The following is a 14,462-nucleotide window of genomic DNA, read 5'->3' on the forward strand; positions in this document are numbered from 1 at the left end:
ATTAAGAGATTTTTTTTAGCCTTAAAAATTTAAGGGAGTTGAGAGAAAATTGCATTATAAATGTAAAACATAAAATTGTCCTGTTCTAAGCGATTTCACTATATCGTTCTTTCTCAGTTCATTGCAAATAATTAGCAGTATTTTATTGATTTACTGAGCAAACATTGAGTAGCCCACTAGAGTGCCAAGTAGGCTAGAAAAAACGATTAGCAAATGACCACTACTCTATAAACATTTATAGTCCTCCCTTCAAATACAGGAGGGAATGTGTTCTTAACAATGTGTTGCTATCAACGGAACCTCTTTGATTGTGATGCCACGTTCTAAGTGATAAAGATGGTGCTGCAAAGGCACATATTGAAGCTAAATGAAAAGTGAAGTGTACTCATTTAGAAAGACTACTATTTAAAGACACAGAGACTTTCATTAAGGAGAATGGCTTTGTTGCAATTGATCTTTGATCAACTGGAGCAAAGAGTATAGTTTTATAGGTTTAATAGCCTTTGCTTTCCTGATAAGCAGAGTATCTCTTAAATATGAAGATGGTTCCATTGTCTAAAAGGAGATAGTCCCACCAATGCTGCCCATATTACCTGAGTGCTTCTGGATTATTAGTGGTTGGTTGAAATGGATTTGGGCCAAAAGAGGGAAGAGTTGGATGAAGGTGCCAAAAGAGATCTTTGAAGGTTTAGAAGGGATGCCTGAAAGGTCCATTCCCTCTAGACTTACCCCCCAATCCTCTTGCTATGATAGGAGGGGCAGCCTTTGGGCAGGTCTCCCTTTGTTATGCAGACTGCTAGATCTCCCAGCTCAATCCACAAATGCACCCACTCACTCTGAAAGGGTCCCTCCCCAAGGTGGATATGAAGTCCACCCCTTACCGTAGACATGGCAGCCTCTCCATATACCCACCCAACTGTTGACTGGCGTTCAAGGGCCACCACCATCACCCACCCCAGCACCATCTTCCAGGAACTGGCCTCTCCCCCATTAGTCCCCGCCCCTCTTCTGAGAGCACCCAATGGGTGGAGTCGGGGCTGTGGTGGGAGGGGCCTGAGGCGGGCGCATTTAAAGAAAGGCAGAGGGCGAAAGGAGGCTAGAGAGGAGAAGAAAGAAACCAGGGGGCGAGGCGCCGTCCAATGACAAAGCCCAGGGGTGGGCGCCGGCCGCCATCTTGTACCGGGCGGCAGGATATTCACCCGCGTCTTCCGCCCTCGGAGGGGGAGGGGCGGCGGCCGAGGCGAGAAAAGTAGCGAGAGACGCGCCGGCCCGGAGGCGCCAGCAGCGGCCGCCGCCGCGGACCTGGACGCGGGCGGGGGCGGCGGCGGCGGCGGCGGCGGCGACGAGAGCCGGCGAGCGCGGGCGGCCCCGAGCGGCCTCCGATGCGGCGCAGCGTGAAGAGGCGGCGGCGCCGGCCCCCGGCGGCCCCGGCCCCGGCCGCCCGGGGCGGCGGCTTTCGGGCCGGAGGAGGGGCCGAGCTGGAGGCGCGGGAGGAGAAGGTGGTGTACTCGCGGTCGCAACTGTCGCTGGCCGACAGCACCAAGGCGCTGGGCGACGCCTTCAAGCTGTTCATGCCCCGCAGCACGGAGTTCATGAGCTCGGACGCGGAGCTCTGGAGCTTCCTCTGCAGCCTCAAGCACCAGTTCTCCCCGCACATCCTGCGCAGCAAGGACGTCTATGGCTACTCCTCCTGCCGGGCCCTGGTCCCCGACCCCCCGCCGCCCCCCGTCGCCCGCGGCCAGACGCGCCGGCCGGCGGCCAGGAGGAGGCGCCGCGGAGCCCGGGCGGCCGCCGTCCGCCGGAGGAAGCCCCCGCCGCCCCCGCCGCCGCCGCCCCCGCCGCCGCCGGCCCCCGAGGACAGCCGCTCCCCCAAGCCCGCGGCCCCCGGGCCCTGCTTCGGGGGGCGCACCCTGGAGGAGATCTGGAGGGCGGCCACCCCGACGCTGACCACCTTCCCCACCATCCGCGTCGGCGGCGACGTGTGGGGCGAGCGCAGCCTGGCGGCGGCGCGGCGCCGGGCGCGCCAAGTCCTGCGAGTGAACCTGGAACCCGTGGTGAGGCTCCGCCGCTTCCCGGTGCCCCGGGCGTGAGACTCGGCCCCCTCCGCGAGACTCGGCCCCCTCCGCCCCGGGACGGCTTCCGCCTGGGGGGATGAACAAGTGACAGTCGAGTGTTTACAGATCCGGCCGGGACCGCGTTCCCTAGTGCACTTTACGGGCGAAGAAGCACCGGATGGTCCCGGCCCGCGCCCCCGGGATGCGGCGCCGCCGTCTGGGACTCCGGGGCAGGTGTGCCCTCTGCTGCCTCCCAGTACCGGGTCTGCGGAGGGAGGAGACAGCTGGACCCGCAAGGGTGGCCCCCTTTCTTCCTAACCCCAGATTGAGACGTCTCCAGGACTATAGGGGCAGATCCGTTTTCTCCCTTTTGGACTCTACCTCACTGGTCTGGAAGCCCTCCGAAGAAGTCATTCTTTTTTCCAAAGGAATTTGGTTTCGTGCTTGTGTAATAAAGCTAGAATTTACTTGCTGTTCATCCACCTCCCCGCTCCCCCCGCCCCACTTTTTCTTTTTTGACTGCCACCCCTCGTTCTGGACGAAAGATCGAATATGTGTTGAAAGGTGTTGCACTAGTTTGTGCTCAGGGTATTCTGAATCCCACTCGTTTCCGAATTTTAACTGGATTCCAAAGCTTTGACCAAGGATATTTTCTAAGAAATTCAAGCGTATGACTGTTAATAATGTAGGGATTTGTATGGCTTTGAATTTCATGGGCTCAGTGATTACAAACAAAGAGATGCAAAGTTCAACTGTTTAAACATTTTTAAGGTGTTTCTAAAGATTTTATATTGAAATTTAATGTTTATATTTACTGAGCTCTTAAAGGAAATGGCAGAAACTCATGAAGTTTTGTTTAGGAAAAGTTGACTTGTGAAAATTCTTTTTAAGTGAATAAAATTAAAGTGCATTGAAACCACATGGCTTGTGATAAAAAAGAATGAGTGAATTACAAAGAACTGGTGTTGGTTAAAGAGATGGATGGAATCCGATTGGAAATGATTTGGCCTCCTTGTACTAGTCTAACATACAGATCTGGGAATATCTCAAGGATAATTTATTTTAAAATGGAAATCGCATAGGAAAAATGAGTATGCGTATGCGCGGTGACCAAAATGCCAAACAGAATACCCATTGGAATTCTCAGAAGTATTAATGATCTAGAGGGGTGGAGGCATTTCTTGGTATCAGATAACTGGTTGAAGTTAACTTTGGGCAAAATAGGTTTTCCTCCCTTGTTTTTGTTGTTGTTGTTGGGTAACAGAAATGTCCAGATTACTATCAGTCACTCTTATAAACATCATGACAGTTAGTTAACTGTTTTGCTTCACGAGTTTCCTTTATTATCTCGTTTCCATTCATAATTATGTTTGCAGTTATTGGTCTTTTGTTTGACAGCCGAAGACCACAGGAATCAAACAGGCGAGCCACAAGAGTACTGACCCTTCTTTTACACTTTTATAATAGTGTTTATATCCTATGGCCCAGTGTGGAATTCTTGATTATCCAAGTGCCTTCGGTCATTGGTGGCAGCAAGACTTAATGGTTTTTAGCCAGTGGTGCCGCAGCCAGATTTTACTGCAATATCTAAAGGGTCAAGTAGTGATTTTGTACCACTATTATTTCAAATTTGAGTATTCTGCCATGGAACCATCCATACCAGGCTGGAACATGACCTATGAAATCTTCAATATTAAGGTTTCTCTCTGCTTGGCAGCTTCTTAGGGGAATAATGAGAGTTGCAATTTTGACTCTTGTGTTTTTAGAATTCAAATGGCATAGCTTTCTGAAATGAATTTTTCAAGTTTAATAGTTCATAGTAGGAGTTTTGTGACTTTAATTTCAGTGTTCTTGTTTTGTAAAAAAGAAAAAAAGGAAAAAAAAGATATATCTATATATATATGACTTTATGCCAGTTACCCAGTAAGCCTCATATTCTTTTATTCACTACTCAATGATAATGTGTTGCTACAAATACTGTCACATGAGTAAATAAAAGTGAATAATTACTTAGAAGATGGAGAGTGTTAAATTATATTTGTGTGATAGGAAGCTTATATATATTCTTTTGGTTATTAGCTTCCATTGCCAATTGTATTTCAAATACATAGGGTTTTCTCCCCCCCCCCCCCCATTACCTTTTTTAGCTAATTAGCACCTGAGGAAAAAATACGTATTTGTACCACTTCACTATTGTATATAATTTTATATTAATTAAAAAATAAATCCAATGGCCATATTAGAATGTAATTTCAACATATAGCTTATCTAGATAGCTTCCCAGAGGATTTTGAAATTAGATGTAGCTGGGAGGATAACTTTGCTCAGCACAAAATTGAAACATAACCATTGACACCATGCATTTATTTAAACTTAACTGAGAATCTTATTTTTTTTTCTTCCTATGCCTTGTTACTTTAGTGCACTTGAACTTGCGTTAATGCTTTGGGTTATCCGGGCTATCTGATTTCAGTTTGGATCTGATTGCCCATCCTAAATTTAATATTATTTACCTGGTCTCTTAAAAAATCTTGCCGTTTCTAGTTTGCAAAACAAGATGTAAAAAAATCTTTATTTTTGCCAAGTTGTCTTTAGCAAAACCTTGCTGAAGTTGGTTGTTTTACAACTTATACAATGTGAAGAAACAACTAATATAGTTGATTCGTATATTAATAGGAAAATGAAAGTATTTTATGGATACTTTTGGGCAGAATGTGAAAAGAAACTTGGCACGGTGGCCTTTTTGATGAGGCATTCATTTACTGTCTTCTAAAGTGAGTCTGTGCTTAGCTTGTACATAGTTTTTTGAAAGAAATCCCATAATCTTTATTCATTCTCTTACCTTTATATCTCATATGGCACAAGTAAAGGGGGAAGTTAAGGAGGAAGTTTATCACCTTGCTATGCTTGAGTGCCTAAATGTGGTGACCGGCACCTGAAATAACCTTTTGAATTCCTGATGTCATTTTTATCCCCCTTCAACTTGTCAACCAGCAACTTATTTTTCCTTACGGAACTCAGTAATGTTATGATTGTTGAGGGCAAACTTCATTGTTGTTAGTGCAAAGTGTCGCTGTGGTGGTGTGTATTTATTTTGTCCAAGTTTGAGTACCCGATTGGACAAGTGTAATTTAAGCTGGTGGCTGACACGTATTGATTTGCTGTGTGCAAGCAATAGTACTATCTTCCTGAAAACTATTCAATAAAAATGCATTAAATATATTTGGATACAAAAAAATGTGAGCAATTTTGAACTCAAAATTTTTTTGTTGTTTCAAGGATTGCCACAGCACTCTTTAAATTGGTGTTTTTAATGGACATATATACATAATATTTACTTTATTGCTGTGTTTAAAATATTTTTTGATAAGACTGTTATGTCTTAAGTGCATTAGAAGGCAATTGTTTGTAATGGAACTGAATTGTTTTCTTGGACAGTTTGATGTGCGCATATGATTAAGATTTACAATCTGGTTGTACTTTTCTTTTTAATTTATTAACTGTAAATAAATTTTAGAGAATATACAGTGTCTGGCTTTTCTAATGATGTTGGGGAGTTTTTGAAATGGGATTTTATGTTTGCATGTGAATTGGAAGGCGATGTGAGAAGTTTTGACTTCTTTTGTGAACTTCAGAATCCAGGAAGTCTTGAGATATGTGTTTTATGCTATTTGGGGAGTCAACAGTATATCAGTATCAACTCTGATGATCTAGTGAATCTCTGAGACAGTGCTCATGCCCAAGCCCAAACCATTACCCAGTTTGCCAGCTTAATAAAGACTTTAAAAATGCATCAGAATTCACTTTGACTCCTGACCCCAACCCCCTTGGGGTGGTGATAGAAGGTCTCATACTCACGTTTTTTTATATTATAAAAGAAAGTAAGCGTGCTCTATATGAGTAGCAGCAGTAAAGGCTGTTCCACAGAAGTAAAGCCCGAATTTTCATTACAGTCTAGAGCGTAGAAGTGCAGTGCTAGGAAGGGCAGGATTCATAGTATTATGTGGCCTGAATATGTCTTCGTATCTGAGTTCCTATCAATAATTGGAGGCAGCAGTGTAATAGCTGTGGATCACATTGCCTGGGATGGCATTAAAGCTTTGCCACTTGGAACCATCCGAACTTTAGGTAGGTTACAGAAACTCTGTGCTTTAGCTTCCTCAAGAATCAAATGCGGTTAGTAAAAGAAACTATTGGGCTATTGAAAGGATTAAAAAGGGCGTTAATGGGTGAACACATAGGAAATGCTTAATAAATGCTATTAATTGGAGGCATATGTACTGAGAATAAGTGTATATGCTGAGTGGTCCTTCGGGAGTTTAGCATCCTGAAAATAGAGTGTGGTCTGGGAAAGGCAAAAGACAAATGATGAGAAGGTAATTTGTGGGTGAATTAAATTGAAGACAGCAGGAGGTTAGATTAAGTTGATTTATTAGGTAGTTTTCACTGTTGGAGGTTTTCTAGACTTCCTTAGAAATTTTGGCGTCTTTTTATCATTTCTCTGAAAGACATTTAAAATATGCTGTTAGGGATATTAAACTATCTGAGAATCTATAAAAGTAAAAAAGTTACTGATCAAGAACTTGCCAAATTTCAACACTAAGTTTTCACTTCAAGTAAGTTCAGTAAGGTTTGCTTCAAAGCCATGTGAATTTACATGTACAAAACTAAATTAGAAGCAATTTGTGTGAGCTTTGTACTTCCTGTGTTGAAACAAATGAGTGCAGTAGTTAGATTTGAAATAGCAGAAAGTTATTACCAAAAGGAGAAGATATCCTCACATTTGAAGCATTGACACACTCGTCTTTGGATTTTGGGTCTAATGCCTGTAATTTAGCTCTGATGCCACCCCTCCCCCGCCCCCCACGAGGAATAACAATCTATTCTAAATTGGTGAGCAAGCCAAAGTTGCAGTAGCTGAAATTAACACAAAAAGAATTTCCCTAGATGGAAGTTATCCAGTGGTAAGAAGCTCAAAACTGAGCCTGATTGCAGATTCCGCAAGAGCAATGACTTCTCACCGTCAGCACTCACTTGTCTTGGTAAAAGTCACCCTAAACTGTAATTTATTACATGAACATATCCAGAGCCCAACTGGAAAGCAGTGCTCATAACAACACAAGACAGTATGGCTCCCAAGCAAGTTTTAGTAAATATTCTAGTGGTCTCAAAACTGAACTTCCCTTGCTTTTGAAGGTATTCATAGAAATGTTAACTTTGAGATTCTTCCAAGTACTGAAATTAACTATGTAAAATGTATATACATTTCTCTCTTTTAGGATTTTTTCAAGTATGTATTCTTTAAATGTTTAGTGGATGAGTAGAGGAAAAAGGGTATGATTTAGAGGTCTGCACTCAGATTAAGTAAGTATTGAAGCATAGCATACATTTAAAAGGACATATAGTTATTAAAAGTATTATGAGCACAGCTTGATGAAATTGCATAAATTCAATATACTTGTGGAATCAGCACTCATTAAAAAAATTACCAGTACCCCAGAGGACCCCATATGCCTCTTTTAGCCACTGTCTATCTCCCCTTCAGGATAGCAATTATTCTGACTTCTTACAGCATAAATAACTTTTGCCTGTTTTTAGACTTTATAGAAATGGAATTATGTGCCGTATACCTTGCTTCTTTCACTCAAAATTATGTTTGTGATATTCATGTTATTGTATGTAGTTACAAATCCTTTATTTTCATTGGTGTATAGAATTCCATTGTGTGAATAGTTTACAATGTTTCTGCAACTCTTGATGGGCATTTAGGTAGATTCTAGCCTAGGGCAATTATGAATAAAACTTCCGTGAACATTATAGGACATGTCCTGTGGTGAACATTTTTGAAAATAGTGTTTATCTAGGAGTGAATTTGCTGGGTCACATGTCATCCAAATGATCAGCTTTGGTAAGATACCTCCAAACAGTTTTCCAAAGTGGTTATACCAATTTACATGAACTTTTTTCTATAGTAGTGCCTGCGAGTTCTGAGTACTTCATAAGCTTGGCAACACTTGCTATTTTTGGTCTTTTTCATTTTAGCTATTCTGGCAGGTAAACAGATTTCTTTTTTAATTGAAAAATTTCACTCCAAGTATTGTATACAAATGGTTAAAAAAAAAAAACCCACAACATCTAAATTGCAGATAACGACTTGCAATAAAAAACAAAAGGCTCTCTCTTTTACCCACAAACACCTCTCCCCTAGAGGCAACACTTTTTTTTTTTAAGTCAGGGTTTTTTTAAAACAGGCTTTTTTTTAAGGACGGTTTTAGGTTTAGAGATAAATTGCACAGAAAATACAGAGCTTCCCCACCCCCACCAGTTTCTATAGATATTACTAATTGCATTAATGTGGGTACATTTATTATCACTGATGGATAAGCCACTATTGGTTGACACATTATCATTAATTAACATTAGGGTTTACTCTTTGTGTTGTATAGTTTCACATGTTTTGACAAATACATAACGGCATGTATCTCCCATCACGATATCATACAGAATAGTTACACCACCCTAAAAATGCCTTGTGCTCCACCTATCACCACTTCCTCTCTCCCCCTAAACCCTGACAACCACTGGTCTTTTTACCATCTCCGTAGTTTTGTTTTTTTCAAATGTCATTATAGTTGGAATCATAAAGCATATGGCTTTTTCTGATTGGCTTCCTTCACGTAGTAATACACATATAAGTTTCCTCCATAGCTTTTAGATAGCTCCCTTCCTCCCTCTTTCCCTCCCTCCTCCCCCTCCTCCCTTCCTTCCTTCCTTTCATTAAGGGAGTTTATTTTTTAAAGCAGTTTTAGGTTTACAGAAAAAAGGACTGGAAAGTACAGAGAGTTCCCCTGTTCTCCCTCCTGCCCCCCCTACCCGCCCCCAACACATAGTTTCCCCTATTGTAAACATCTTGCAGTGGAGCAGTGCATTTGTTACAACTGATGAGCCAATATGAAGACTATTATTAACTAAAGTCCAAAGTTTATCTTAGCATTCAGTGTGTTGTGCAGTTTTGTGAGTTTTGACAAGTGCACGATGTCATGATTCTAAGCATTTCACTGTCTTACAAGAGAGTTTCACTGCTGTAAAAATTCCCTGTGCTTCATCTATTATTCATCTCTCTCTTCCCCCCTGAGTCCCTGGCAACAACAGGTCTCTTTACTGTCTCCATTATTTGAGGCGACACTTTTAACTGTTCCAGGTTTTCATTCTTTTGTTGTGTGTCTTTATAAATATAAATAATATACTATACTGCTTCTTATTGATTTATCAATTTTAAGCACTGTCTACTAACTTCCTATGTGAAGATAATGTATAGGTCATTTAAGCCACCTGTCTTCTCTCTCCTTACCTTCCGATATATTACTGAATTCCTGTCTTTATACTGTTTTAGTCAGGTCCAGCCAGCCAATGAGTCACTATAGGTATTTTAAATAGTTACACACATGATGGGACATCCCAGAAGCCACACAGAGGATGGTGAAGCAATCAGGAATTAGTATCATCAGAAAGCTGTTTCCACCCCCAGGGCTGGAGAAACTCAGAACCATGCCTAGCAGGAACTGAGAACATGGAAGAAGAGGCTGCTGGGAAAGGAGCTAGAATCTCTGAGGAGATAAAATCCCTGCTAGAAAATGGAGTGGGAGAGAGAAAAATATCTGAGCTTATACCTTCCTCCCTTTCTCCAGTCAAGCCTCCATTGGTCAAACCACTCTGGAAGCCAGTTGGCAAGGAACCCAGGAAACACAGTCTGTAAGAGAAGTCCAGGAACTGGATCTGAGGGCAAACAGACATAATGGATGAGGTTACATATGTGTATTAGTTAGGGTTCTCCAGAGACTCAGTATCAGTAGGAATTGGTTTACAGGATTATGGAGGCTGAGAAGGGCAGATCCAGGAGACCCAGTGGTTTAGTTCGAGGCAGAGTCCAAAAGTCTAAGAATCAGGAGAGCTTATGATGTATGTTCTATTCCAAGTCTGAGTCTGAAGGCAGGGGAGGACCAATATCCCAACTTGAAGACAGTCAGATAGAGAGAGTGGATTCTGTCTTATGCTGCCTTTTGTTCTATTCAGGTCTTCAATAGATTAGATGAGGCCCCCCAGTGTTTGGGAGGACAATCTGTTTTGCTTAGTCTACTGATTCAGATGTTAATTGTACCCAGAAATGTCAGCACAGACTCACTAGAAATAATGTTTAACCAAATATCTGGGCACCCTGTGGCTTAGTCAAGTTGAAACATGAAATTAACCATCACAAGATATAATTTTATGTATGTATGTATGTATGTATGTATGTATTTTGAGAGAGAGAGAGAGAGAGAGAGAGAGAGAGAGAGAGAGAGAATTCCAAGCAGAGTCCATGCTGTCAGCGCAGAACCTGATGCTCAGCTTAATCTCATGAACCATGAGATCATGACCTGAGCCAAAACCAAGAGTTGGATGCGTAACCAACTGAGCCACTTAGGCACCCCACAAGATGTAATTTTAAACTAGAGACTTCTTACTTCTTACTTGTTCTATCATTTTTCACATCTTACATTGTAAGATAAATGTCTTCCTTATCCTTTCTGCATGTTTTCTCTCCTATCAGCTTTGGACTTCTGTCATTGTTGTTAACATTGGTATTCTGCTCTGCAATCAAGTCTCTTTAGATTGTTCATAGGTTGATTCTAAAACTTGAAAACCAATAAATGGTTTACATTATTGTGATTATGTAAATAATATGCAAATCTTAGAATTACTACTCCTTCCTTGGAATTCTTGGACCTCTTGAATGAGGACAGCTCTGGCATCAAGGTGAAATGGATTATTTTTCTTTGTACTCCATCAGTGCTTTAAACCACACCATATTTCCATTGGCTTATTCAGACTAAGACCATCTTATGGATACTTTTTTGGTTCTCCTTAATTTTCTGATTGCACTTATTTGTTTTCTTATACTCTTTCAGCATTTTCAAATCATGCCATTTATGACATCATCTTGTTTCTCCCTCAGAGTTGTCTTACTGGACCCTTCTCTCCTCCTGCCTCAGTTTAGCCTGGTAACTCAGTAGGTCTGCTTCATAGCTTTCATCCTGGGGTTTTCCTTTGCTACTGTCCCAGTTTGTTTCCATGGTTTGATGGTAATATGACTCTCTGAGAAGGTAGGGAGCATTTAAAAGTCTGGGCTTTTGAGCCAGACTGCCTGACTCTTACTTCCACCACTTACCAACTGTGTGACCTTGGGTAAGTTATTTGGCTTCTTTATAAGTCTATTTCTTCATCTATAAGATAATAATAGTAATTGTACATACTTTATAAGATTGTTGTATGGCTAAATGTAATAATATGTGAGAAGCACTGGGAACGGTGCCTGGCACAAAAATAAACACTCTGTGAATGTTAGCTGTTATTAATTATATTTTTTCTTTATTTCTTCTTTCCTTGTTTTGCTGGAGTCCACCCTCAGATAACTTCCTAATAAAGAATGAATAGAGTCAAATGTTCTGAGGCTTTGCATGTCTCAAGATATCTTTAATCTGCTCTCAAATTTAATTGATAATTTTGATAGGTGTAGAATTCTAGGTTGTAATGGCCAGATGCCCCTTCCTTAGATTGTCCCCCGACCATAACACCATTGGAACTACCATATCTACTTTTTATAGTGTTTCTGACTCACCATCACTTTCACCTTCTCCTATTTTCAAAATCATTCTCTAAGCCCAACCTATGCTTAAGGCAAAGGGAATGAAGGTATACCTTATGAAGGGCTTAAAAGAGAATTTATGAACATATTTTAGACTGCCACAGTCTGCCTGCTGGCCTCAAATTGTTGACTTATATCCTGCATGCAAAATATCCTCACCCCATCCCAAGAATCCTCCCTCTTAAAGCCCCAACCCTTTTTAACATCAGCTCAAAGTCCAGAATATTGTTATCTAAATTAGGTCCAGGTGTGGATGAGTCTCCTTGGGTGCACTGGTTTTTGACTACACTTTCTCTCAATCTGAAGACCTATGAATTAAGCATACAACCAACACGGGCACGTGATAACCAGAATAAATGCTGCTGTTGGAAAAGGAACGAAGGAGGTTCTCATGAGTCACCGGTCCATAGCAATTCTGAAGTTCAGCTGGCACAGGTAGGCAGTCCCTTCACTGGGTCTCAAGGCCTGGGAATGATTTTCCATGGCTCTAGCTCCTGCTAGGAGCTAAGTCATTCTTTCCTTCTCATGAAAGGTAGCCTGTGTCTGCAGCCTCATGGTTGTTTCAGCCTACTTACTGATTGTAGGAGTTTGTGGGTCCAAAGCCCTCTTTCATTTTACACCCTGGGATTAAGTAAACTCTTCTCTACCCTGGGCTTCTTCAAAGACTGATGAGAAACAATACTCCTAAACTTCAAGTTATGTTGTAACAAAGCCCCACAGTTTACTCTGTGGGGGTATGCCTATGACACAGAACTCTGGGATTCTCCAAGACTCTACTTCATTTAGGAAACCTTTCTGGCATCTTTTCTCCAATGTCATCGGGTTCAATTTTATTGCTAATGATTTCACCTTCAATAAGGGTGATGTTATTGATGTTATTTGTGCTAATAAAATGTGAGACTATATTTTAATGGCATTGAGTAAATGCAAGTAGTATCAGTTAGGGACGTGTTCAGCTGTTCCAGAAAGGCTGCCACCAGTGGCATAAACAAAGAGAGTTTTACTCACAAAACAGGCTGTAGGCTGCACTCCATTAAGGCAGCAATGTCATGGCAGCAAGCTAAATGGAATAGCAGAGCTGCCAATTTCTTTATGTCCTACTACAAAATCTTGGAAAAAATGTGAGCAGGCATTAACACTAATAATACCAATATTTTTACCACTTACCCTCTTCAAGATGCATGATATGTATGAGCATGTCAGGCTCACAGCGCATCTGTGAGGTGGAATGATTGATGTCTTTTTGAAGTCATTCCTTTTCTTCTTCTCCAAGTCAAAAATTAGCTGTCATATTTCTAGGGCACGTGGCTTCGCCAAAACCCCTACTAGGTCTCCTTGGCTTATCAACGCATCAAGCAAATGGCTTATCAATGCATCAAGCAAACTTCTAAGAATTCTGGGATCTGATACTTGTGGGTCATGGAGAAACCAGTCCAGACTTTTCAAATCACATTAAAGATCCCTGCTGTTCAGTATACTCTCAGAATGGACCCTTGGAAGGTGCTCCTGTATTAGCGTTGTACTTCAGTTGGCAAGAAACTTGCCTCCTAGGAGGCACTGTAGCTTTCACATCTATTAGTAATTACCAGTGAAGGGAAAGCCAAGGATTTTCTTTGTCTTCTTGTTGACATTTTCCAATGCATACTAAGTTAACAGGTTTCATTTTGTTTAATTCTTACCATCATATAACCACTGCAATACCATCACAGAACAATGGTGGCCCTGAATGTAGCATCATCAGTTCTGGAAACTTCAGACGTGGCTGTGGTAGCAGTTAGGGTGGATCCCATCCAGTTCTTGGCCACTTGGATTTGTCTGCTTCTCTCCTCCCTGCTCCCCCCACCCCCCTCCTTTATCTCTTCCCCGCTCCCCCTGCCCCTGCCCCAGCCCCAGCCCCAGCCCCAGCAGCAGTGAGAATCTGGTTAGTCAGTGAGTCTCTAGCAGATATAGATAGAGGTCATTTCTCTGGATAATCTTTATGGTTGACTGTGGCCTGGGTAGCAGGACTGGTTCAGACAGAAGCACCTGGTTTTGGGGCCACTGAGCAGTGTCTGTGCCCTGCCTGAGAAAGGGGACAGTATGCTTTTCAAGCGCTTCAAGGCTCCATTTCTCCCTGCGGACTGCTGTGTTTTGTCACTTTCATCCATTTATCAAAATAACCTAAACTTTATGCTAAAGAAAGTGGGCCTTGTGTGTCCTTTGCAGTTTGAAAAACTGTCAAATCACCTAAAAATATAAGGGTGGGATCTCAGAATCTGTACCTTTACTAACTAAGCAGTCCATGGTTCTGTTGACTGGGGAGAGGTATCAGACCATACTCTAAGAAACCCTGCCTTAGAACGTTATAGCTCTTTGGACTTTCAAAGCACTGTGTTTAACCTGGTTATCAAAACTCTTTAAGTCTTTGTGAGTACACATTCAGAGCTATTTTGAGATCTGGATCCTAGTCTCCAAGTTTTCATTACCTTTCAATGCTGGTTTTTCTTTTTCCAGAGCTCTCTTTACTTTTTGCATCATTCTATTGGGCATTTGACCAAACTTGTCAAATAAACTTTTCCTCAAATTGAATATATGAACATTTAAGAGCACTGACATGTTCAGTGCCCAAATATTTTATTATTTCCGGTAGGAGTTGGTTCTGTCTGTGGAAGATGAATAAACCAATGTTTTTTTGTTTTGTTATTTTTATTTTTTTATTTTTTGCACATAAGTAAATACATGTG

General features: G+C 41.7%; 1 protein-coding gene across 1 annotated transcript; it reads left to right on the top strand.

Annotated features, from left to right (window-relative positions):
* Nucleotides 1-1,302: 1,302 nt before the first annotated feature.
* On the top strand, nucleotides 1,303-5,577 carry CCDC71L (coiled-coil domain containing 71 like). Its single transcript, XM_043588611.1, has one exon. The coding sequence runs from the start codon at nucleotides 1,383-1,385 to the stop codon at nucleotides 2,088-2,090; it is 708 nt and encodes a 235-aa protein (XP_043444546.1). The 5' UTR covers nucleotides 1,303-1,382; the 3' UTR covers nucleotides 2,091-5,577.
* The last annotated feature ends 8,885 nt before the right edge of the window (nucleotides 5,578-14,462 follow it).

The sequence above is a fragment of the Prionailurus bengalensis genome, chromosome A2 (assembly GCF_016509475.1).
Source record: "Prionailurus bengalensis isolate Pbe53 chromosome A2, Fcat_Pben_1.1_paternal_pri, whole genome shotgun sequence".
Lineage (NCBI taxonomy): Eukaryota > Metazoa > Chordata > Mammalia > Carnivora > Felidae > Prionailurus > Prionailurus bengalensis.

Excerpts from the sequence above, each read along its gene's own strand:
- CCDC71L (XM_043588611.1), top strand. The coding sequence starts at position 1,383 with ATGCGGCGCAGCGTGAAGAGGCGGCGGCGCCGGCCCCCGGCGGCCCCG.